General features: G+C 43.0%; 1 protein-coding gene across 1 annotated transcript; it reads right to left on the bottom strand.

Moving 5' to 3' along the window:
• Nucleotides 1-2,246: 2,246 nt before the first annotated feature.
• On the bottom strand, nt 2,247-22,195 carry RRAGD (Ras related GTP binding D). Its single transcript, XM_075414374.1, has 7 exons — nt 21,964-22,195; nt 15,347-15,642; nt 14,727-14,926; nt 13,964-14,078; nt 7,441-7,583; nt 5,466-5,614; nt 2,247-3,536 (listed from the first exon to the last, which is right to left on the bottom strand). The coding sequence occupies exons 1-7, from the start codon at nt 22,109-22,111 to the stop codon at nt 3,385-3,387; spliced, it is 1,203 nt and encodes a 400-aa protein (XP_075270489.1). The 5' UTR covers nt 22,112-22,195; the 3' UTR covers nt 2,247-3,384.
• Nucleotides 22,196-24,515: the final 2,320 nt, after the last annotated feature.

Raw genomic sequence — 24,515 nt, 5'->3', positions numbered from 1 at the left:
AAAGCAAACAGTTGCTACTTTCTACGATGACCTGTTTAGGGTTATTTAATTCTTCAGCTTAATCTGATGATGCATATAAAAATGGAGGGAGTTTATAGGTTCTTTAAAACTTCTTTTAAAAATTGCTGCAGTACTTTCACAGAATGAACTCCCTTAGTGTAAAACTTTATCACAGGAATGTAATTTCACATGCAAGAAACCCCAGAATTTTTGGTTTAGTGAGGAAAAAAAATTGTTCCATCACAAAACACGAGACCTCAAACGATCCATTTGAATTATGCTTTATCAGAGTAGCTTGCTCCTGTCAATTATACTTCCATGCTAATGCAGAGCACGTCTGTAATCATCGGACTTTAGAGAGACATTCCAGCACTGTAACATTTTAAATAGCCACGTTCCAGTGCATGCTCAAGGACGCATTTCAACTCTTCAAAGAACCCATTAAGTACTCTGGGCTGCTGCGTACTGAATTACTTACAGAGATTTCCTCAACTACAAGAAGTTGTTGGAGCCAATGTTTTACAGTTATTCAGCTCCTGACTTTGAAGTGTCTATGGGATACTAAATTGGTTTCGGTTTATTCTAAACCAGTGTTTTAAAGTGACATGGCTACTTCAATAATGGTCCCTACTATGTCTAGGCAACTCCAACGATACATAAACATGGAGACTCACAGATCAGATATTTTGGAAATACTGCCCTATTTGGGAAATGACTACTTCTTGCACAATTTCTGTTTTTAAAAAAAGGTATCTCAACACTGCCTTGTCAGAATTGTCTTTTGTAGCACACGGCGTATTTTATCCCTTTAAAAAAAGAGACTGGAATCTCAGTAAAATTTAAAAGTAAGAGATCTGAAAGAATATGTTCTTAAAAAAACTCCCAGCCTCGCATGCCTCACTCAGCACCCAATCACTTCAGCTAGAACATGAAAATCTAAGGGACTAGAGAGCTAACTTAATTGTCTTAAATAAGTTGATAGTCTCTAAATACAAGGGTATGCATGACGATATAGAACGCAGGCAAAATATATGGAAACTATATTCTTTAGTTACTATTCATACCATAGCCAGTATGATGAGATACTTTATTAAAAAAAAAACCCAAACAAAACCCAAGAGAGTCTGTTCCAGCCTGGCAGGTGTTCTTTGTCCCACAGTCACCTATACCTGAAGGAGTGAAGGGAGAAGGACAGAGATTGTGACCCAGTGGTGGGTCTCAACAAAATGTGTGGCCAGAAATCATGGCAGCATTTCAATGAAAGTCCTGTGGACTGGAGAGCTGTGAAAAGGTGGTTCTTACCCAGCATTGCTGTGGTGAACTCTGAAGACAGCTTTGTGTTACTTTAACCGAGGGGTTGGTCAGAAGAGCTGCCCTCACCTAAGATGACAGGTGGTGACAGAACCAAAAGGAATTTGAACTCTCTGTGTTCTCTGTTTTGAAGTGTTCTGCTTTGATTACAGCTACTGTCATTATCCTTCACACTGGCACCGGGTCTGGTACTTTTCGCTACGCTCAATGTTTCTCACCTTCCTGAGCACCCAGAACTGCATTACTTATGCAGCTGAGCTATCGACTAGCACCTTTTTCTAAGAACTGCACATACATTCAATAGACTCATGCCAAAAGAGACAATTTGTTCCAAAAAGGTAAGTCACGTGCACCAGGCAGCAGTAAAGGGCTTGGAAACTACTGGTCTCCCTTTTGGCAGATGTTTGTGTAGAGCACCTTTGCATTCATGCTAACTGGCTCTCCCAGCCTGTGTATTCAGTGTAGTACTAAAGCCTCAAGATGTGTCTATATATAGCATACAGAAACTCTGCATTTGCATTCAAACCACAAGCGAACCGAGACTTGCTTAACCACAGGTTAAACCTCAGACTGTTCAGCAGAAGCCAGCAAACGCCGGGGGCTCTGAACTCACTGACAGACACGCAGCATTATGCCGTACCATGGCCAAGAGAAAACTTCCAAATTCCATCTTCCCTCCTGTCTCCAGAGCCATCTCCGCTAGGGGCACGTTAGTTATGAATGAGTGAGATACAGCTTCCCTTACCTGCGTCAGGTGTATGGCAAGCTGCCTCCTGTCCAGGTCAAGCTCTTCCCACTCCCAAGAGCTGCTGACACTGCTGGACCATTCATACAATTGGCTTGCAGCAGGACTGGGTAAAAAAAAAAGAGTTGCTCTTCCGACTAGACACTATAATTTTGCATCATTAATTAAAGAAAAACAGTCAATACAGAACTCAGAGAGTAAGTTTTACTTCTTTTTAAGTTTGAGAGTGCTCTGGTGTCCTGGCTGATCCTGTGGCAAGTCTGCCCATGTTCAATGTTAAAATAGAAAGTAGTGATGTCTGCTGATTACTACAGCAGGTAGATTGTCCAGTCCTCATTTTTGTAGACTCTTCTTGATTTCAGTCACAGACGTACACCTGTTAGAGGGAACCAGAACCCAGTGCTCACATCTTCAGGACTTCTATCAGTCCATTAGAACATCAGGGTGGAAATACATACAGACTCTTCACTGCGCCAACTGTAGATGTGCAGGCTCTCAAAACAAACTTAGTAAATTCAACCTTTCAGACACAACACCCTCCTCTAAAGCCTTATAAAAATACCAGTGCAACGTAGAGCCATTTTACAAAACAATTATCTTTATAGAAAGGTATTTTAGTGGTATATGCTGAGGTAAATAATAAAAACAGACCCAACAGAGGGCATGACCAGTGTTATGGAGAACTCCAGATGAAATTTGGCCAAAAGCCTGTTTTATAAAAGCTAATATTTACCTACCAGTTCTGATCCCTGGTAAGGTGCTTATTGCTGTAATACTTCAAAATTATTCTTCCGTTTACAAATTGAAAAATATATGAAATTAGATCTGTATGAATGTTAGGTATTAGCTGTCACAAATTTTAAAAGGCATTGTACCAAGTTTTCTTAATTGTTTACTAACCAATTTGATTGTAGCAGGTAAATAAACTACAGCATGCATTTTACCTGACACCATGCATCAAAATTACCATAAAAATTAAGTTTATCAAAGTCCAACTCCACAAGGAAAACATGAAAAAGTGCAAATTATGTACCCAGTATTTCTGTCACAGCTGTTTTTTCTTAATATGGCATGAAAAAGGTTTACAGCATATATTAAGAAAATTCTTACAAGTGTTCACCTCAATGCTTATATATACAACATTTTGCTCAAAGTGCTCACTATATGAAAAAAACTGATTGGATAAAAATATTTAAACAGTGCTTTCTGAACGGTCAGGGAAAATTCATATAATACATCAGTCCCATTTGCTTTCCTCTTCAGTGCAATGAGATGCAGAAGTCGCATCAACTTCACGAAAACTTCGCCACAGTGCCAGAAAACCTCAGTTACAGTGGCATTCTTGGTGTCCCATTGGGAGTGGGTCTTTTATTTTTTCGCATGTGGCTTTGATGCTTTCGAGATCTTACTACTTTCATTCTTACTTCAAACACTTCTTGTATGGCTTTTCGAAAACAATGGAAATTGTAGTCTATTAATCCTACAGAGACAGAAATGTTTTCTGTATTAATAAAGACATACAAATTAGGTAATGAAAAAATTGCTCCTGTTCTACATTTAGTGAAATACCACATTGTCTCTCTGGAGGTCATAATCAGTGAATTTTCCAGGCATTTTTTTTCTGTGCTAAGCAAAAGCGCATTTGATAAATACAAATAATTCAGTGAGCATTCCAGTTTCATACTATGTCCAACATGAAATACACTTATTAGTCTTAAGAGAAAACAAATAGAAGTTCATTGGCAGATAACAAAGCCTTAACTTAACAAAGAGCTTTGGAGAAATGCTCAGTACACGACAAGAAAAATTAAAATATTTCTTAAAATTTAGTGTCATTTTGAAAATTTGCTTTACAGAATAACTGTGATGAAAATAAGTAGCATCTAGCAATCATTTTCTTTTTTTTGACAATGCATAAGCTTTGAAATGGAGACAATAGAATTATTACCAAATAACAGCCAGCTATATTTCATCTTACATTGTAACTGAAAAGTAGCACAATAGACAAGCTGTTAGATTACACACATACATAACAGGCAGATAATATTACCATGTGAGTGGGCTGAATGTGATCCCACAGAAAAGCTGTAAAGCCATATTGGTAGTCAATCGGAAGACTTACTGGGTGCTACAATTGTGTAATACTGCAATACAATTTTAGAATTTTGGTGCGAAGCTTATGACCTCATTCAAGGTTAATGCCATGAGCTTTCTTAACTCAAATACCGCAGTGTTTTCCACTTCAATTTCCCTAACTATGTATTTTAAGTGGTGTAAATCCACCATGCTACACTTGTGATTTCTTTCCAGGAATTATTTTCCCTCTCCCTACAGTTCAGACAAAATATTAGATGGAAGTCACCAGGCACCAAAAGCTAATCTGCATTATAATACCAGAACTGTACTGATAAAGATTACAGGCTACAGCACTAAGTGTCACAAACTATGTAGACAGAACAACCTTGCACAGTTGTGGACAAACCCTAATGGGTGTTTGTTCAGCAAATTTATTTCAAATTTTCTAAAAGTGTTCTTAGTAGATACATCAAAGTAACACTTCTTCCACTTACAGGAAAAAAAAGTCACCACATCCAACATCCACAGTACGGACATTAATGAGAAATTCAATCTGTTGAAGTTCTATAAAATAAAAGCTAAATAGCCTGTCAAACAGCCCAGCAGACATGGTATGAGTTCTGCATTCGCAAACACACCCATACCGACTGGTGAATTAGTATCACAAGACAGGGAACAGGGACCCAAGCCCAGATGATGGCTCATTTTTCACTGCTCAGTTCTGGGCTCAGGGTGTTTCACTAAGACCAGCAACTCGTGACCATCATGCCAGCGAGCAGAGCGATCATGAACTAAGCTTTCAATATTGACCTTGACCAGGGTCAGAGAGAGAACCAAGAAATTTTACACCCTTTAACTGCAAAATATGAAAGATATCTAGTTCCCAAACACACAGATTTTCTAAAGCCTTCTTTCAAAGATGAGAAAAGAGAGAACATATTTCTTTCTATCAGCCAGTTTCAATAATTTTCCCTTGGTTATGGCACACAAGCTGTTCCAAATGCATATGCTGATGCCAACAGGTACAAATCAATGTTAGCCAAGATAAACTGACACATTCTAGTGTCACAGATGGAAGCTTTACTGTACTGGATGTAAACCGTCATATGCTTTCATATCAGAAAGTTGTAAAATACACTTATGATTTCACCTTATCTTAATGCCAGCAAAAATACCTCATGCCTTTAAACATGTTATGTAAGCGCTATCAAGCTGTACTTATCTTTAATATTTGTGATGCAGCTAAAGACTGTTATCAGCTAATGACAACCAGTTATTCATTAACTCGCTAATTAAAGGAAAAGTAATGCAATACTAGAAAAAGGAAAAATACCTTTTCTCTCAAAGCTTTCTTCTCTGACAAAACAAACAAGAGCAAGGAATTTTGTCACCTCTTTTAAATAAAGGACAGTTGTATTGTTCAGTTTTATGATTGCCATTGATTCTTTGTCATAAGGAGTTCCAGTGCCATCATCTTTAAGCCTAAGGGGCAATATTCAAACAAAGAAACAAACAAGAAAAGATAAGCCACCAGATAAACTAACAAAAGTACTCCCACATTGGTTATTTCATCAGATAATCTCAAACTTTATGAAATTTTCATTTTAATCTTTCAGGGAGACTCTTCTTCAAACTACATACAACGTAAACTAGGAAGACAGAGATTAAATCATTTATCCAATCACACACCAAATCTAAGATCTGGCACTAGAAATCAGATTGATTGATTGCCAGGTACCTGAACTGGAGCCTTATTTTTTCCTCGATTAATTGCCAACCATTTACCACAAGGTTGTCCATTTTCTTTCAATCAATGCACTGCATTATGACTTTATCTAAAACATGTGAACCAGTAACTATGTACCGATAATTCCAAATCTGGTAACCTTGCTTGAGTAGTGGCAGCTGACTGGTAGTTTAAGCCATCAGGAGACTTTCCTCATAAGATGTTGCCTTCTGCAACATCGTCTCATGAAGAGAGACTTCTCCTTCACAGATGATATGTCATGATGACCACTGTATTAGTTTTATACCTTGTAATTTTACCCTCATTCCTGAATACACACAGAGATCTTGTTAAATAGATAGTTATCACCAACCTCCCAGAACAACTAGTATCAAGAATATATTAACGTAGCAAGTTCCACAGATGCTCCAGGAACAAAGGATAAGAAATGAATTGTAGTATCATGTCTTTAGTCTATAGCTAAAAACATGACAACAGATTTCTGGTGATAAATGCTAAATGATTACACAAAGACAGTGGCAGAGTGACATTTTGTGAATAGAGCACCCCACAAGTGGTGTTGTACAGATAATAATTAAACACATAGTCTTTTGAACTACACAGCAGCATCTTTCTCTGTACAAAAAAAAAACACCACAAAATCTGCATCCTTTATGGTATACCTCTGTAAAACACAAGTTCTTGTACAGTTACTGAAGTGACCAACTCCAAAACCTGAAACACACAGTAGAATATACAAACAAGGAATTTTAGAAAGGTATTCAACAATTTGTTGTTCTTTCGAAGTTCTAATGCTTAGTGCATATCTGCACTAGGATTCTCCCTAGTACCTTCTCCAAGAGTGAAAGAAGTCTATCAATGCGTAAGAATGCAAGGCTACCGGAGACTACCACACTTAAGGCATTCTGGGGTCTAGCCTCCAAGTCTATGCATCTTCACGCACTAATTCTTAATGTGCCCCTGCCTTTCCCAGGAATAGCTGGTGTTACATTTGGCCAAGGGCCAAGCCATTTAAAACACAACTTGCAAGGAGATGTACATGCTACCCCAGGAGATCTCCAGTTGCTAATGTACAAGGAGGGGAAACAAAAAAAAACCAAACCCCACAAAGATCAGATAGAGAAAAGAGGGTGAACAGAGAACTGAAGAAAGAGTGAAGCAGCTCTCTGAGGCCGGTAGAGGCCACTGGCTATTAAAGCAAGCTGAATATGGCCCCACTTTTTCTTGAAATGGGAGGCATCCTTCAGTTGAATTTGTCCCTGGGGAACAAAAAGTTAATGTCAAAGTTTCCTTTTATGTTAGGTTGGTTACTTCCCAGTCCTTCCTCCACATAAAATTATTAGCATAGAAAGAGGAAGGTGTTCACAGAAGAGGCTGAGCAGGGAACAGGGCTTGCTGCTGGCAAGGCGATCTGTACCTCAGAGGCCTGCCGTTTACTCCTTCTCCCCTGTCCTGCCAAATTACACATTCTCATTATTGTTTATACCCACATTATTCTAATTTTGAGGCCACTCAGATTCTAGGTACACAGTTTTAAGAAAAACATTAACAATTTACTTACCCATATATACAAGAAATGTCAATCACAACATCTATCATATCACAGCAGAGCTCATACGTTTGCATATCCACTGGAGTACTGTCCGTTGCAATATAGATCTTACTGACTACATCAAATAAAAATGCTTTTTCGATCCCAGAATTCTATTTAAGAAAAAAAAAAAGAAAAATAAAACAGAAGCCACATCTTCAAATTAATACCAAGCTTTTTTGTTCCCCTATTTGCCTGTTATACAAGAAGCTAGGCCAAAGAAGTGGAAGTTAAACTGCAATCAAGCTCATTTTGCAAGAGCTGTACATATAGCACTGCTGTATTTCTATCAAACCGTTATGTTCACAGACCTTCCAACAATTTCTGCCTCTGAGCAGCCACAATGCCAAGTTACACTCCCAAACTTACCCTCTCTGGAAAACATCTGGAGAAATTACATTTATTTTCAGTGGAAAATGCAGGGGGAAATTCCAACATCAAGCTTTTGGGTTTTTGCTTGTAACAATGGACATAATAAGAAAGCTGTAACTTAAAGTTCTTCTACCTGGACATGTACAAAGGTAGAAGCAAGGAAAAGAAAAAGCTGATGGACAAAGAAGGCAGCACTGTTCAGGAACTAATTTCTCCAGGAAACTGCGAAATAGTCTCATCACAGTCTGTAGCTGTTTTGCTGTCTTGTCCCTTAGAACATCTTTTAGGATGATAGAGGAAAGACCAGTATTTTGATGGTGCTCCTTCAGCTTTGATGTAGCATTGGTGGTTAAAGGCATGTTTATAATGCTAAGGCTTGCTAATGCAATGGCAGCTATGTTCCTGTCATCTTGCCAAGCTGATTAAGACCCTCTCCATAATGGAGACGTGTCGTATTCGCAGCTTTCACAGGCTAACCAGGAATGCTAGCTCATACTATTTGTGTAGATAAGTAAACTGCCATAACCCTCTGCTTCCTGGAAAAAAAGAGGAAAAATGTGTACCGTTTAACTGAAAACCGTAGCTTTGCTTGCTGATATCAAGGGATTGCACCTGGGCAGCTCTCCCAGCATGAACATCAAGGGCAATTTCCCAGTATTGGTAAAGCTCAAGCCATAAAATATGCCTCAGAATCCACCTACACAAGGAAGAGAAGCAACTTTCTCCCATCAAGCCGAATTTTCACCACATACGGGCTTCCAGTTTTCATATGGTTTGGGACTACTGCCACAGCAGTTTTGTAACTAGCAAAAAACACACTGAAAACCCCTAACAAGTTTTAATAGCTTCAGCTTCCTTTGTAGTTACAGAAACTTTCCTTTTTCTTCTTCTTTCCTAAGTCAACTATTTAACACGCAGTTAAGAGACTAAAGTGACCCTCCCACTTTCCAAATTTCCTGAAATACGTAGAAAAATGTCAACCCTAGGTATGCTATTGGAACAACTATCAGCAACATTTTGGGCATTTTCTTCTTGAAGAGGCTTAATTCTTGCACCATCACACACACAACTAAGGCTGGAAACACCCATCAATAATAACAGAGTATAGAGGTCAATTTCGTGCATTTCATTATGGAAAAGACTCTGTGAGGGACACATTTCAGTAATTCATTAATAAAAGAAATATTGAAAACAAAGTATACACTATGGATACCTTAGGTACATGGGCTGAAGCACACGATATACAAGGAGAGTCTCAAAGAACTGGGTTTCTTCAGCCAGAAGAATCACAGAATGGTTTGGGCTGGAAGAGACCTTACAGATCATCTAGTTCCAACCACCCTGCCATGGGCAGAGACCTTCCACTAAATCAGGCTGCTCAAAGCCGCATCCAACCTGGCCTTGATGGGCCAAGAAAAGAAAGCTTGTTGCTATCTACAAAGACTTAATAGAAAGGCACAAAGAAAACAGAGCCAAACTCTTCTCAGAGCTGCAGTGTTGAAGGACAAGAGGCAAAAGGCAAAAGCTGGAATTCTGACTTGATATTTAGCATGAGAGTGGTGAAGCACTGGGAGCATGCTGATCTAAGAGGTTGTAGAGCTTCCATCCTTGGAGACACACAAATCTAGACTGGACCCAGACATGAGCAACCTGCTCTAACTGTCCTGACTCTGAGCAGAAGCTGACCTCTAAAGGTCCCTTTCAGGCTACATGGCTCTATGAGTCTATGTTCTTTGAGCACTATGAACAAAAAATGTATGCATATTTATTTTGGTTCTTCTGGCCACATGTGATAGTTATGTAATTTTAATTTTTAAATACTAATTCTGGCAGCACATCACATACTTCAACAGATGCTGTCAAATAAGATTAATCACAAGATTCACCTGTAAATATCACATAAGTATGTAGCTGTAATTCATTGACAAAACACCTATTTGAAAATACAAGTCATTTTAGACAAAAGAAGTCGAGCCCTGTAGTGTCATTCACGAGGAGTTGATTATAAAATTTTGTATTATATAAAGAGAGACACAGTGATAATTTCAGCTGCACAGGTAAGATGTACCTTAAATTATTAAGATACCAGTGACACTATAATAACATTTAACAATGAGAAGTGATTTTTCCATCTCAGAACTCCAGCTGCTGCAGCCTGCCTGTACCTGCAGTGACAGTTTAAATGGTTTTCATCTTGAGATGTTTGCCATGCCAGCAGTTAGGCCCACTGGTAAGCGATGGAGCTATGCACAACATGGAGAAGATTAATCGCGGGAACGCAGCGATCTGAGCAGGGCATACGGGACAATAGTTATTGTATGCGTGAGTGCATGAAAGGGTCAGGCGGGAAAACCGCCTGAAGCAGCTGGGTGATTGTGACTGAAGACAGTCACGAGGGATGATTGTGTGAGAAAACTAACTCTCTGACTAGGGAGTGTGAGAAAGGAGGGAAACATCCTGTTTGGCCTCATAGCTCAGACCTATATCTGTGGATATAAATATATGCTCTTTACTGCTAAAAAGGAGTTCTGTTTCTTTCACTTGCTTGCTTACTCGCTTGCTTGCTCGCTTGCTTACTTGCTTGGTTACTTGGCTTCGGAACAAAGGAAACTAGATTGGAGAAAAGAAAAAGTCCGACTGATTTCTTCACCGCAGGTTAAGGGCAGAGCTTGGTGTCTTGACTTAAACCATGCTCATTTTCAGTTGAAACTAATACATCGTGGTAGGAAGTGCTGAGAAACTGGCACATATTTGCTTCTGTCAAACTTTGTACAGTGACAGAAAGCTTGGCGAAAGGGTAGGATGGATTGCCAGGAGCAGTAACCACTAAACTCTGCTTACATGACTTCACAGATTTCATTTGCCAGGGTTTTTAGTACAACTTTAACTGAAAAAGCAAAGGATCTTCCAGAACGTTTGTGACGAAATTGCTCAAGGAAAAAAAAAATACCAGTACAAACAATAATTACAAGTCATAAAAGAACAGGAAACAGTGGATAAAAAATACTATTCAAAGAGACATTATGTCATTAACACTCAGTCAGAGAAAACGACAACCAGAAATCAACTGTTTCTGTTGCTAGAGCAGGATGGTTCCCTATCAGAGAAACAAAGGCCAACAGCTGCCTTACGCAACTGAATGAAATGCTGCCATTGATGTCAATGACAGCAGGGCCAGAATAAGCAATAGGCATCTCTGACACAACCCTGCAGTCTGGAAAGAAGATGCAACATGCGCTAGAAGCTGTATCAAGCACTCTGAATTGATGTAAGAGTATTCCGTGGCTAATTTGAACCAAGAGAGTCACTGAGAAAAATCTTCTGCAATGAATATACGAGATTTTATTTTGGATAGGTAAAAAACATGAGGTAGTTGAAATCCAAACCATGTTTCTCAACTATACTCGGCTTGATAAAGAAGGCGGCAGTTTCGATTCTTTAAATGGAATGGATTCAATAGAACTGGTAGTATTACTCCAATTCCTAGGTTAGGTAAATGGACCTATCTTTTTCCTTCTTGAGAGTATGAATAGTAAGCCAGAATTTGGTCCTAAAAAAGTATTTTTAAAAGAACTTGCAGGATATCACCAGTCACTTATAGTTAGGAATGAATTTTGGACAGTTATTTAAACAGGTCTTGCAGCAAACCGCAGGTTTAGTGTGTGAATTTTAATTTTTAGATACTACATATGAATTTACAGATTATGAAATTTAAATCATTAAATAAACCCCCCTATACTTAATTTTATTTTTACCATGATAACTCATTGTTTGTTTTTAACACAGAATTTTTAACAACCCTTCAAAAACCCCCAACCTTAAAATGAAAATCCACATTCCTGTGTCACACAACTTGATTGCTTGGTAAGGCCACGTTAATTAAAAACCAGACATCCTTCTACAGGAAGCTGACAGAGGGTTAGTCAGGTAAAATTTACATGAGTTTTGAATGCCAAAGCATTATTTTATGCTTTACAAGCAGTTACATTAAAGAATGGAGAAGCAGTATTACCACACTGATGGTTCCTCAAACGTACAAGCTGACATACTGTGGCACTATAAAGTTAGGCAAAAGACTGCTGTGAACTTAAAGAGTGATCACAGATCTATTTTTGTAATCATCTGCTTCTCGTCCTGGAAGTCTTCATGGCATAAATGAAAGCAAATCCTCATGAATATTGCTGCAAAAGCCAAACTAGAACACCAGCACACCCACACTTTGATATCCAGCACACTGGTTTCCTGAGGTAAGGCATGACCAAATCCATGTCAAGGTTTGTTGTCACTAAGTTGCTAAAGTGAAGAGGCACCCGCTAACTAATTCTGTGCTGGAGAATGATGTTTAGTCTTCCTGTGGTTGCAAAGAGTCATTCCGTGTCTCCTGCCTACAGACAGAGGATACTCATAAAAACAGACAGCAAGCACGCTGAGGACATAGTGGTGCAGCTACACCTTGCTCTAGGTCATTAATAAGCTGGATTTTGCTCTATTTGGAGCTAAGAAACAGTCTGAGACCGTTTCCTCTACTGAATAGGGGGAACAGCGTACCTCTCTCACTTTTTTGGATTTTCCATTCATTTGAGAGACTTGTTCTTCCTTACAAATTACATCTGATACTCTAGATATTAATGGAGCTGCCTTCTGGGCGTTGCAGACACACAAGCAGCTGTCATCAGTCATTCAGGAATCGGCTTGTGCTCGATTCATCTGGTGGTTTGGCAGAAATTCTTCATGGACTCCAAACAGTGAGGAGACCCCATACAGAGATCTGACTCACAATGTGCATGACACTGTGACACTGGCACAAGGATTATCATTCAGACAGCTTTCCCTTTAAGACTGTGTAGCATATTCAATATCCAATTGCTCCAGAACTGTTGTCACCACTGCTTCATTACCTTTCTGTCCTAAGCGGAGTTCAAGACTGGTTGATAAGTGGTACATGGTCCAGCCATTTCGGTAGAAACAGATCTTTGTAACAAAATATTCATTATGAAATGGCATCATTTGCTGCCTAATAGTAAGAGAATAAGTTTTGGAAAGACTTTCCTCTAATCCTAGCTCTCTCTTTCAGCAACACCTCCAACTTTTCTCTCTCTCCATTTTCACACCTTACACTGAGAAACTGTGAAATCTAATTTTATCTTACAGGCTGTTGAATGATATCCAATAATTTCATTACTTCAAAATCACAAAAAGACACAACAACCTTGCTTAGAAATTGAAGCTTGCCAAATTAATGCTAGGTGCAAGGCGCAAAATTAGAATATTTAGAGAAAGGGTGCAGTTTCAGGAGCTGCTATGACCTGACTTCACCACCACCGAAACAGGTAGTTCCCCCTTTTCACAACCTACTCGCTGTGTTCCCCTTTGCTCATGACCATGTTCCCATCTTTTATCTTGTGTCAAAACAGCATGTTGGGCTCCTCCACAACCTGCTTTTAACTAAACTGAACAGTGCATTAGCGTGCGTCACAGTGACTCCATGAGGGAGCAGGTGAGTGCCAGAACCAGTACAAAGGAGAGGAAGGGACCACACATACAGGAACAGTGGAGCAAGCAATGACCTCCACAGTGACAACAAGCCACTAGATACACAAAGCGCTCTCACTGGCCTTGGGAGTAACTACGGAAGCTGTGAAAGTTGTGATGGACTCTACCTCTAAAAGTTTCAAGACAAGAGAAGATTTTCTTTAGCGAGTTAAACTTTGATACAGAGTAGAATTAATTCTAGGAAGCACTATAGGCAGCTCTACATAAGAGGTTAGACTAGAAGATGTTCCTTTAAGAATTTATTTACACAAATATTAAGTACTACTTAAACAAACGCATGCAGCACAAACCTTTGCAACATTCAGATTAATGTATGAGAAAAGTGATGGCTGCTAACCCACTTTATGCAATTCAGGAAATACTGCGAGTACCTCAGCAGCTCAGCAACACTGTTTAATAGACAGGGAGGTGGGGCCAAGCTGCATGTGGGTGCATTTCAACTAAGTTTTGATAATTTCTCTGATAGTTCACATTGTTCATCATCTCTTAGAAGGTGGCAAACAGAACATCTGAACATGCACGTTGGACACAGCCAGATCTACAGACAAAGTATATAACAAGTACTTACTGAAATAAAGATGTTAAGCAGGTTTTCCAGTGTTGGGAGCTGTGGAATCAGTTTCTGTACCACTTTGCTAAACGCTTCAAATATAGAATGATCATATATGCTTGTCAGATAAAAGCTGGAAAAAAACGTCACCACATTTTCCTTTTAGCCACATACTGTGAACATGATGTACCTTTCAAAATACGAGTGAAATGAAATATTGTCAAGCAGCAAGTGCCTACACTTAATGCCATTACCCCTTGTGATCAAGTGTCACGTTATGACTGAAGCATAGGACTTCATCTCTAGACAAAAAAATCCCTAGACACTGCGAACTCGATGTAGAAATTCATGACCAACTCCCACTTTGGCATTATTACAAAAATATTTTTCACATTGCAGGAGAGGAATATTACCAAGTATGTCTGTTATGATCTACTTTTTGAAAGCTGTGGACCCATCTATCAATGCAATGATGCAGTCAAATTTTTGAGAGCTCTAAAGAGCTGGCATGTTCACAGAGCAGGTCTGTCTTACTAATATATTTGTACTTGGCTTGAAGTGCTAAGAGAGACATGACAACTTGATGTCCTCTAGTTCCCAGTCTGCAGAAGTCCACTATTTTTCATTATTTGCTACAATAATCTGTTTTGTCAGCAGACATAAGGCAAAGATACTACGCCTGTCTTCCCAAGCGGCTCCAAGCAGGCTGCAGCAGTGAGGACTAGTGATTGGGAGGGGACTGTAAGGCAGAGAGGTTTCAAAGCACAGCAGCTTTTCTCACCTGAGGTGAATCTTCTCCAATCCAGCATCTGCAAGGTCATCATTTGCCCTCTGATGAATATCTCTTTGCGTTTCAATCTTGTGATCATCAGATAAACCATCCACTTTATGGATAAAGATTTCAAAGTTGATATCTGGATTCACTTTATAGGCTCTGGTCACAGTAAGATGCAGACGAGCTAATGCTTCCATATAATCATCCTAATGAAGGAAAAAGAAAAGCTAGAACTGTAGGAAAGTTCTTAAAAATATATACAAAATTTTATGACACTTACTTCTAGATAACGCTACAGCTCAAAAATGAGCACAATTTTTTTATTTCTTATAAGTAGAAGCCTGAGCCTACATCCAGCATGTGCACCAATCTCATGCTGTCAGCACTTAGTAATCTGAGCAAGAACCTTGAGATGTTAAAGCAAATTACTTAACTTTTGAACATACTGCAGAGAGAGATTAAAAATAACCAAGCAGCTCTTCCAAGTTTTAATGACTTTCTTTTAATGTGTGTTTGTGATGTAAGTTGAGTCATTTATTTGCTTCGAATAAATGTATGCTTTCCAATTCATGTGTCTACTGCTGAAGGAAGAAAAGAAAAAAGTGGCTTAAACCCCCTTTTTTTACCTGAGAATCAATAACAAATATCAGTGCTCCAGTGCCTCTGAAAATCATCTCATAGTCAAACGTAGGGTCAAAGAAGTCAATTTGCCCGGGAAAATCCCATATCTGAAAGTTGACAAAGGAGCTGTTGGAAACATCCTCTCTGCAGATCTTGTTTGTGCTCTCCAAGAAGAGAGTCTCATTCGGTGACATTTTGTGAAAGACAACTTTCTGAATGGAAGACTTCCCACTTCTTCTCAATCCCATGAGCAGGATTCTTGGCTTAACTTCAGTACTGAAGGGATCATTGAAATCCAAAACTGAATAAAATCACACAAGAAGAAAAGTAGTCTACTATGGCAATACAATTAGCAACTGCCAAATAACATGCATTTGACATTTATTTTCATTACACTTTTACTCAGATTTATGCAAATGTTACCGATTTTTAAGTTTAGGGAACGGTGCTACAGGCATTGTCACTTGAATTATTTGCCCCTTAGGCTCTACTATCAGAAAGCCTACTTCTCGCCTGTAAGACAAAGACTACAAAAGGTTTAATTGCTCAGTTTGTATGTGAAAAATGTGTTATTACACAGAGACATCCTAAAATACCTAGTTTTACTTTAATTAACACTGTGCCACATACATTCTAAGCCAACTTCACGAGAACATAAGCTGGTAACAAATACCCTTATCAACCGATAGCTACATCACACTCCTGGAAGACAGGAGTAAGTTTGTGGTAGTTACATCCGTGTGATCTTCCAAGGGCAACATGAGGGCTTCCTTCCTCGAAAATAAATAAATAAATAAAATCACACATCCCAGGAACTACAGGAAGAGGACAATTCAGGCACATAGTTCCTCTGTGTTGGGCCTCACAACACAGGACTGAGCTCACGAGGAATCCTTTTCTAACATGGTTAGGATTTCACCTGCTATTGAATAACTTGTGTTGTGTAGATGTAAAAACACATAGAGGTAAAAAGCTTTCAAACAGCCCTGTGATATCCTATCTGCAGCATCAAACATAGGATAGCAGTGAGCTGCCAGTGCTAAATCTGCAGAGTAAGGCTCACAGCACACGGTGATCAGGTTTCAAGTACTGCTCAGACAACAGGCTAAACACCCTAGCTGTCAGGCAGACCTTCTCCCACCCACTGCAGTACAGACTATTCAACATCATTCAGAGCACAACATAATTGCATTTCTTTCTCTTTTTCTGCTGAGACAAATTTTGAATTGCAGAAAACCAGCACGTGTCCGTCTATACGCATCCCTCCTGCATATGCCCTGCATCAATCTTATTCCAAAGGTACAAAAATCCAAACCAAGAAACGTCAGCAACAATTTGAACTGGTCAATTTATTACACAGCCTTACAGGCTGAAAAACCCAGAAAGCTTGAAGGAATCCTTTGCCTAGGAGCACGTTTTACACCCAGAGGTGGTAATCACACCCATCCTCTTGCGTTCCTCAAGCCTCACTCACAACTTCCAGAAACCCAGGAGCAGGATGTGCCTGCAGGAGGGCACGGAACCTTCTTCGCGTCTGTTTGGGCCTCCTGAGGTTCAGTGACACACAATTAGGGCTTCTCCGCCGAAGGCCGCGCAGCGCCAGCGTACAGCATCTCCTTGGCACCACCTACCGTCTTGCAAGCAGTGATGCCATTCAGCGTGGGCCCGTGTCACCGCAGCGACTGACAGGAGCCGAAAACTCACTGTCAGTGGGATCCTCTCCATCCTAAATACATTTGAAGGGCCTTGACAGGTATTACCACTTACTGTGTTCTTCTCAGTTACCACACACAGAACTCTGCCAGGCTGGAGCAGCGCACAGACGAAACCCCTTCGAGCAGAACAGCGACAGGTAACTCCGTAAGAACCTCGTCCTCCTAACGCAGCAACGGCCCACTGCTGCTGATCCACAGACGACAAATTTAGCAAGTAACTGACTGCTGTCAACACACTGCTCTACTCCTCATGTCAACCTGAACAGTGACAGTATCCTCCTGTGGCTGCAAGAAACGTGCCTGCAATATTTCACACCTACAGACAAGTAATAAACCTCTGCTCCAGGACGATGTAACATTATTTTATGTTTTGGGGGTACGGTCTTGTCAATAAAGCAAACCAAAGGTGCAAGATTTAACAGTGTTTCCTCCGCCCCACTCTCTAACGTGCATATTTTCCACAGCTGCCAAATGTACAGTCACAGCTTCATTAATGTGCATATATCCATACATCATGCAATTTGCATTTTGGCCACCATCAGGTGTTCAAAAAACGTGTAGATGTGGCACTTCAGGACATGGTTTAGCAGGCATGGTGGTGTTGGGTCGATGGTTGGGCTTGATGATCTTAGAGGTCTTTTCCAACCTTAATGATTCTATGATTCTAAGGCAAAACAATTTATTCAAAGCTTTACAAGAACTAGTTTGAATAAAATGCTTTACAAAGGCATACAAAGAACAGTCTTCTGGTTGAGGCTTTATTGTATGTTTCAAAAAATTGAAAAAAACTCCCATTTGTTCTGTACGCAACAGAACTTATGAAGTCTAACTTGCTATGGATTTGTACTTCGTGTCCCCTTCCTCTCCCCACCACAGTAACACCAACTTCCCCTTGTATGCCTTATGAAATGTCCCCCAAATAATAGACATGACATGCTGTGGCTGATCTGGAGCACAACACATGCCAGTTGGCTAGACCGTACACATGTGTATGCTGGTTTGCCAGCCGCTGCCACAGAGAACACACCCATCTGCTCACCTATGCCTTTGAAGACACTTTCATTTGGGTCTCTCATCTCTTCTGAATGCCAGTTTTCATCGGACTTGTGGGAACTTAATAATCTTTGAAACATCTTTCCTTCAAATTCATTTGAAGGTGGACAGTAGTTTCCAAAGTTCTGACCGGTGATGAGACAACCAGAAGGGAGGCTACCTACATAACTCCCTTTTCTTTAAGAAATAGGCTAAAAATTCACCTGCATCTAAAAAAAAAAGATTTTAAATAATCGGGGTTTTACTTTGTTGTTGTATTAAATTATTCCAGGCTGTTAGATTTTTATGGTCTGTAACACTTACTAGAAAGGAATTGCTTTAAATTAAAGCCATACTAAAGGAAATAGAGTTGCAAGTGCAGAGTTACCGATGAGAAGAATGAACACCAGCTCTTCTGCTAGTAAGACTGTTACTTAGCTTTTGAAATCCTGCCAGTTCAAAGACAGGGAAATGTAAATGAGTATCATCCAAATCTGACTAGATAGCAAGGCTGCTATAGCACTTTCCTCTCAGAGAGAGTTAAGAGATTACCTTATATGTAAAGGAATTGGACGATGCGCTGCCTGCCCACATTCCTTTGCAGAGTGCATGACAACTCCTTCTTTAATTTGCCACAGAAATGCCAGGAGATGTATCACTGCAACTTCCCTGACTAGGTTGCTGAGTGAGATCATAATACGCATAAGAGGAACGCTAAACTCTTCTCTGTTCCGTAATGGGAAAGATAATTTTCTCTGCTGTGAGATGCAACACATTTCCTGCTTCATTCACTTTTGCAAAGAATAAATGTTGTAAAAGGCCAGTTTCTAATGCATATCTATAGTCCTTCATATTTCAAATTTTCTGAGCAGCCATCAACAGAAGTCCCACTGGTTAAAGGCCATATCCTTTGAAGTTTTCACAAAATTAACAAACCCAAAAACACTTTCCCCACTCAGCAGCACTCAATTTCTTACAAAATTTCTGTAATTGCAGTTGTGTCCTTGCTTATGAAGCGCAATTTGTGTGCGTTGCAACATGCAGATGAGCCTAGCTTAAGACGAGTTGATTGAGAACTGCATGTAGTAGTCCTGACCTGTCCCACCAGGATATGCACAGTACACAGTGAACACTCCAGTATCTCCTTCACCCTAGTACAGATATTCATTGCTAGTTAAAAATACTTTAGAAGCCCCTCCTGAATTCCACATCAATTGCAATTGGTTGTCAAAACAGGTGACTACCGGTGCTTCACAGGCATGTGTGACGGGGATGCCACATTGGCAAGTGTATTTGTAGATCTCGCCAGTTTTCAAACATCCAAATAAAGCATTGCAGTTCATCTGCTCAAGTGATGTCAAGCCAAAAAATATTTTGCTCATGTTACCGACTGTAAGGTAACAAGCCTCTGAGTCTAGTTTTAAACTTATCATTTTTTACCCAGTAATGTGATTATGTTATTTTTAAGTTTTAACCTTGTTTGTGTAAAGGAGAATGAGCAGTCCCAGACTTTCCACTCATGTACCTTCAAGCCCATTGATCTCATAGCACTTCCAGTACTACTGTGACTGTGATAAATGCAGCACTTTGGGGTCCTGTCAAGACAACAGCCTTACAAAACACATACAATGAACATCTTCAACACCAACAGATGGCCTGAGCCTAAAGTGTTAACAGAAAAAACTTATATGCCATCAAGAAAGCTGTTCAGCTACCATGGGTTCATAAACATTGCAGAAATGCCTGGTGGAAGGAAATTCTTGTGGCTAATGAAAAGACATAGAACCAGAAGGCCTGGTTCCACCCCACCACAAGTGCGGCACTTGTGTCTTAAAGCTACTTCCTTGGATGCTCTGCAGAGGGTTTCCTCGCTTCTGAATACTTTATAATTGCTTATATCAAAAATATGACTAGGCTTTACGTAAACTCAGTGCTTTAAGATCTCGAAGTATGACCTCGTGTGTAAAGTGAAAGGATTAAGAAGAGGACAACAGATATGGTTTCAGCATTCAGGCTGGAGACAAGAAACCAGTATGGGGTGAGAGATGACCAATATGAAGTTTTGAAATCTCCTGTATGCCTACAAGCACAAAGTATGTTTTTCCTTTTAAGCCTGGCTTCTCCCTTTGCTTTCAACAGTCACGTCTTGAAGCTGTTCTCCTTATACTGCCCTTTCCATTAGTTCCTTGTAGAAAAGTGGAGGCTGTGACAATGAATTTTGGACTGCTTACTGTACAGATCCAGGAAGATAGAGGACAAAAACTGGAAAATGGAAAGCCCCTTTCCCTACAGTCCAGTGTTAAATACACAAAACACAGACTCAAATCCCACCCCCCTCCATTACAGATGCTCTATGCCTCTTTCTCCAGAGACTTCAGAATGAAACAGAAAGCCAGGGGACCTGGACTGTTAAAATGGCCCTTTTTTTTTATCCTGCATAAAAAAGGGTCTCTGCGTGGAATGTCTTCTCCTGCTACTCAGGATGTAAAGGTTCTTTTTTTTGTCAAGTACAATATTCTGGTATTACTCTGAAGAAGTAATTGACATTTTTAGCAGTCTAACAAAGTTCCTGTTGAAAAATATCCAAGTAAATTTCTCTGTGGACAGAATATGGATTATTTCCCTACAAAAAATGCTAAGTTAGTTTAGCACTAAAGAAATATGCTAAAATAGATTCTCTTTGCATCTAAAGCAAGGCAATTCTTTAGCAGTTTCAACAAAGGCTTTAATTAGTCTCAGCTACAGCTTTTGCATGCTAGCATTCCCACAGCCTTTAGCCACGAAGGCTTATACTCAACCTACCGACCTCCCCCCCCTCCCCAAAACTGCATTAGTCAATGCGATACCTGCCATGGTGGCGTGTAGGACTGGGTCTTAAAGGAGAAGGGTTCTGCATGCTATTCATCAAAGTAGCCTTTAAAACACGTGGCCTTTTATTACGCTTTTGTAAAACACCAATTCTTTTTTCACCCCGAGATAACTGAGAGTTCTCCAAGCTCCCCTGCGAAACACGCCTCGGAAGAATGAATTCAGGCTTCTGAATGAAAGCAACAGGCTCCGAGCCGGCATTGCCTCTTTTCACTCAATGAGGCTGCTTTCCCCGGTAAGCCTGTCCTTCCCAGCATCGCCATCCACCCCGACACGGGCAGGCAGCGAGTGACGCGGGTCCTGAGACACACGGACAGACACACGGACAGACAGCAGCCGTCCAGCCGGCTATGGGGACTGACATTCACAGCTGCGGAGCGGCCCCGGGCACAGAGCCGCCTGCTGCCGCTGCCTTTTATAGCCTGACACCCAACCCCCCCGCCTTCCTGGCACCCCCCAGTCACATCACCGGGCTGTGGCCGCTAATAACTGACAGCTCGCCCCCCGGACACGGGAAATGCTGAAAGGAGACGACCCCCGCCACCGCTTCGCCTGCGCTCCCTTCGCCCCCTCCCTCCCTGCCTCCCTCCCTGCCACCTGCCAGCCCTCGCCCTGCTCCCGGCTCTCTCTGACCCCAGGGCAGCGCCCCGTCAGCACCCTGTCCCCTCCCGCGCTCCCCCCCGCAGCATCCCCGCTCGGCCTGGTCTCCGGCCACCCACCCCGGTCCCCAGCCAGGCCTGGCCTGCCCTCCCTCCCTCTCTCCGGACGCCTCATCTACCCCACACCGCGCCCCGACCCCCCAGGGAGCCGCGCCCCGTCCCTGACCCACATCCGCAGGCGGCCAGGGCAGACCCCCCCCCCGCCCCGCCCCGGGGAGCCGAGCCGAACCGAACCGAACCCCGGTCCCGCCCGCCGCCTCACCCCGCACCCGCGCCCCTCGCCGGCCGCTGCCCCGCGGCCCCCTCCGAGGCCGGTGCCTGCCCCACGCCGCTCCCCGCGGCACTCACACGCCTCATCGCCGCCGCTCTCCGCGTCCCCGTCCGAGAAGGACTCGGCCCCGTCGGCGTAGCCCGCCAAGCCCACGATCTCCTCCTCCTCTTCCTCCTCCTCGTCCCCCTCCTCCTCCTCCGGCAGCTTCCTCGGCACCTGGCTCATGCCGGCCGCGCTCCCGGCGGGGCTCCGAGGGCCCCTCTGCCCGCGGGCGGCCTCGGGGAGGGGGTGGGGGGGCCCGGCTGCCGCCGCCGCCGCCCTCCCCCGCACGCCGCTCGGCGGAGCGCGCGGCGCAGCCTGCCGGCGGGGCGCGCAGCCAGCGGGCGGGGGAGGCGGCGGCGGCGTGACCCGCGTCACCTGACGCGGCCGGGCCCGGCCGCCGGGGCCTCCGCGCCCGCCCAGGCCCCAGGCCCCAGGCGCGGCCCCGCCGCTGGCAGCCCGAGCCGCCCGGCGCCGCAGTGCCTGCCGGGCGCCGCCGTCTCCCCCCACCTCGGCCCTGCTGTCCCTGGAGACGCCCGCGGGGCCGGAGCACCCAGATCCGCCGGGCCCCGCTGGCTGCGGCCTGTCCCGCGCTGGGGGTGCGGCCGGGCCCAGGGCGCTCAGCCAGGCGCTGAGGGCGGGCGGGAGCACGGCCGCGGCGCGGAGGAGAGAGGTGATTTTAGGGCTCGGTACTCTGAGTGGGTAAGGGAAGCCACAGCAGCGAAACCTCCTGGGGAGAGGATGGGGTTCGGGAGCCCCTGGCGGGCCGGGGTGCGCTCGGCCGCCTGCCATGGCTTCCTCCGGCCCCGCGCCGTGGAGACGGACCTTCTGCCCCTCAGCCGGGCCCCTGCTCAGGAGCTCCCAGGGCTGCTGCCGTGGTTGCCTTGTACCGGGAGCGTGTGTGTTCGCCCCTGGCCGTCGTCCCACGCTGCCCGCTGTGGTGGCTGGCAGCCAAGTTCCCGATTCTCCAGCAGCACATTTTCCTCTGTTTCTCTCTTACTGCTGCTTCCTGCCCCGTTCTCTCTCCTCGCATTCAGTGGGGTGGTTGGACTTCGGTGCGGAGCCTCCGCCTGTCTCCTGCAGCTGGTTCTTTGCCCAGCCCGACGTTGGATGACGCCTTCTCGTCGCCAGGCCTTCCCGGCTGCGCTCGCCCAGTTGAGATAGTGGAGGCACACTTTTGTCCCAGAGTGGAGGAAATCCCCCTCTCTTGTTCCGCATCATGACAAATCTACCAATATGTGGATTTATTGAAACACCTTCCTTTATTCTCAACTTACCAACCTGCTTGGAAGTTTTGCTTGAACAGATTAGCAGTGTAGCAAAAGATCAGGGGGAAACATTTAAAAGTTAAATCGCTTACAAGGAATTAGGACTTCAGTTTGGAGCAGGAATTTTTACCGGTCATGTTTTCAGCCTTGTGTCTCGGGACAGCCCTGTGAAGCATTAATCTGCTGAATACTCCTCATGGAAAGAGGAGGAGAGCTTCCAGGTCTGTCATGAGGGACCACCTACCTCACTGACCGGCTGACCGTGTCTGCGTTATTAGGTTTCAAGGCCGGATACGGGAAGTGGGTCTTGTCCAGAAATCTGACTGTACTAGGTTTCTTTTATCAGAAGAACTATGAAACATCGCCAGTGCGAGAGCAAGAAAATACTTTGCACAGATTAAAATACTAAATCAGGGTGTAGAAGCTCAGGAACAACAGGACTGGTTACAATGCAGCCCTTCCCACAGAACTGATGTTGGTGACCTCCTGCTTGGCCATGGCTGCGGGTTCAAAGCCGCGTAGACTCCAGGCTCATCGCCAGGTGGGTTTTCAGAGTAGGGCTGGAGCGCTTCTGCCAACCCCTCGGCAACATAATCTGTCACGGGCTCTGCATAAGCTTCAGGACTTGTTCCTCCTCTGTCCCTTGGCCACCAAAATCTTCTCTGTCACCTCTGCACCTGCCCTTTTTCTTTCCTCCTCCTTTTTTCTTTTGTCAGGTCGTTTAACTTTGAAGCCTGTTGCACACAACGAAGCAGAGCCCAGCCTTCAGTCGCAGGACTTGTATAAAGGGCAGGCAGACAAGGGCTTGGGTCTTTGAACGTATGACGTGTACAATACCAGGTGTGACTGGGCCTTGGCAGCGGGGAGCTGCAGCTCATAGACACGACGCGCTTTCTGTGTCAGGCAGCTGAGGGAATCCCTCCTGAATTTCTCTTCCCAACAGAGAGAAAAAAAAAAAACCATCCGGAAGAATACAAAATCGGCTGGCTGGATTGAAAAGGGTTAACGATAACTGAGCACGGGGAAAGGTCCCACTGACATCCACACCACCAAGGGAGCCGGTCTGCATCTAGGTTTGCAGGATCGTGACAGCGTCTCATCCTGCTTCTGCTAAAGGGGGAAAACTCCCATTAAAAGAGATTGGTGGCAGATCAGTGCCAAGAAAGCCATTTTCTGCGACATGTTAACGTCTTGTTTCTCAATCGTAATGATCAGAGACAAAGAAGTCCTGCAAACATTTACATATACGGGACTTGTTTAACATACAGCCTGTTACTCACATGAATACCTCCATTCCTACATCAGAATTTTACACAACATCA

Source organism: Opisthocomus hoazin, chromosome 2, assembly GCF_030867145.1.
Source record: "Opisthocomus hoazin isolate bOpiHoa1 chromosome 2, bOpiHoa1.hap1, whole genome shotgun sequence".
In the NCBI taxonomy this organism is placed as follows: Eukaryota; Metazoa; Chordata; class Aves; order Opisthocomiformes; family Opisthocomidae; genus Opisthocomus; species Opisthocomus hoazin.
This window is presented reverse-complemented; position numbering and strand designations above follow the sequence as displayed.